The sequence below is a fragment of the Seriola lalandi genome, unplaced genomic scaffold (assembly GCF_002814215.2).
Source record: "Seriola lalandi dorsalis isolate HSWRI2012SDOR001 ecotype SW California unplaced genomic scaffold, Sedor1 jcf7180002049762, whole genome shotgun sequence".
Lineage (NCBI taxonomy): Eukaryota > Metazoa > Chordata > Actinopteri > Carangiformes > Carangidae > Seriola > Seriola lalandi.
This window is the reverse complement of record NW_019520315.1, coordinates 9,772-10,871: the sequence shown is the minus strand read 5'-3', so window position 1 is coordinate 10,871 and position 1,100 is coordinate 9,772. Positions and strand designations below refer to the sequence as shown.

The window sequence follows — 1,100 nt, the reverse complement described above, 5'->3', positions numbered from 1 at the left end:
TCTCTCTCTGTGTCTCTGTCTCTCTCTCTCTGTCTCTCTCTCTCTGTGTCTCTGTCTCTCTCTCTCTCACCTTGTGTGTGTTCTCTCTCTCTGGATTCACAGCGTCTGAAAAACAAAAGAACACATTCATTTTGATTATTGATCATTATTGATTGATTATAGTTTTTCTCTGATTAATTACTCGTCACTGTGACGACCTATAATATTTGGGGTTAGAAGTGAACATCTGTCCTGATGTTGTCTCGATTAATGAATCAGAAATAATCAGCTGATCATGGATGATGAGAAGAGGCGTGGACACAGGTGAATCTGCTCACCTGTGAGCGCTCGCTCCACCTGCTCCCTCCTCCTCGACTCAAAGTCCAACGCCTCCTGCAGCTTCCTCTTTGCCTTCTTCTCCTTCTTCAGCCTCCTCTGGATCGACACTGAGGACCAGGAGACAAGGAGACGAGGTCACGAGGAGACAAGGAGTCGAGGTCACGAGGAGACAAGGAGTCGAGGAGACAAGAAGACAAGGAGACACACAAAACTGAGATTTCTATATTTACAGTTTTATGTAGAAAAAAATTACCTCTGGTCTGTTGACCTGTCTCACCTCTGGTCACCTGTCTCCCCTCTGGTCACCTGTCTCCCCTCTGGTCACCTGTCTCCCCTCTGGTCACCTGTCTCACCTCTGGTCACCTGTCTCACCTCTGGTCTGACCTGTCTCACCTCTGGTCACCTGTCTCACCTCTGGTCTGACCTGTCTCACCTCTGGTCACCTGTATCACCCCTGGTCACCTGTCTCACCTGTGGTCTCACCTGTCTCCCCTCTGGTCACCTGTCTCCCCTCTGGTCACCTGTCTCCCCTCTGGTCACCTGTCTCCCCTCTGGTCACCTGTCTCACCTCTGTTGACCTGTCTCACCTCTGCTCTGCAGCTCGGAGCTCAGCTGTTTCTGGAGCACCTGGCGAGCGTCTCTTTCTCGCTCCAGCTCCAGTTTTAACTCTTTCCTCTCCAGCTGGTTGTGTTTGTCCTGAGAGCGAGCGCTCTCCACCGCCACCTTCAGGAGACCCTGAGAACCACAGAGGACCTGTCATCTTCATCATTATCATCCTCATC

At 50.9% G+C, this 1,100-nt stretch overlaps 1 protein-coding gene across 1 annotated transcript in view; it reads right to left on the bottom strand.

Annotated features, from left to right (window-relative positions):
• Positions 1-40: 40 nt before the first annotated feature.
• LOC147819768 (dachshund homolog 2-like) overlaps positions 41-1,100 on the bottom strand; it is a gene marked incomplete at both ends in the record, with an annotated part of 6,697 nt that continues 5,637 nt past the window's right edge. Inside the window, 3 exons of the mRNA XM_087171782.1 lie at positions 41-105; positions 318-425; positions 906-1,053. Coding sequence (XP_087027908.1) covers positions 41-105; positions 318-425; positions 906-1,053 — 321 coding nt within the window. The remainder of the gene's footprint in view (positions 106-317; positions 426-905; positions 1,054-1,100) is intronic.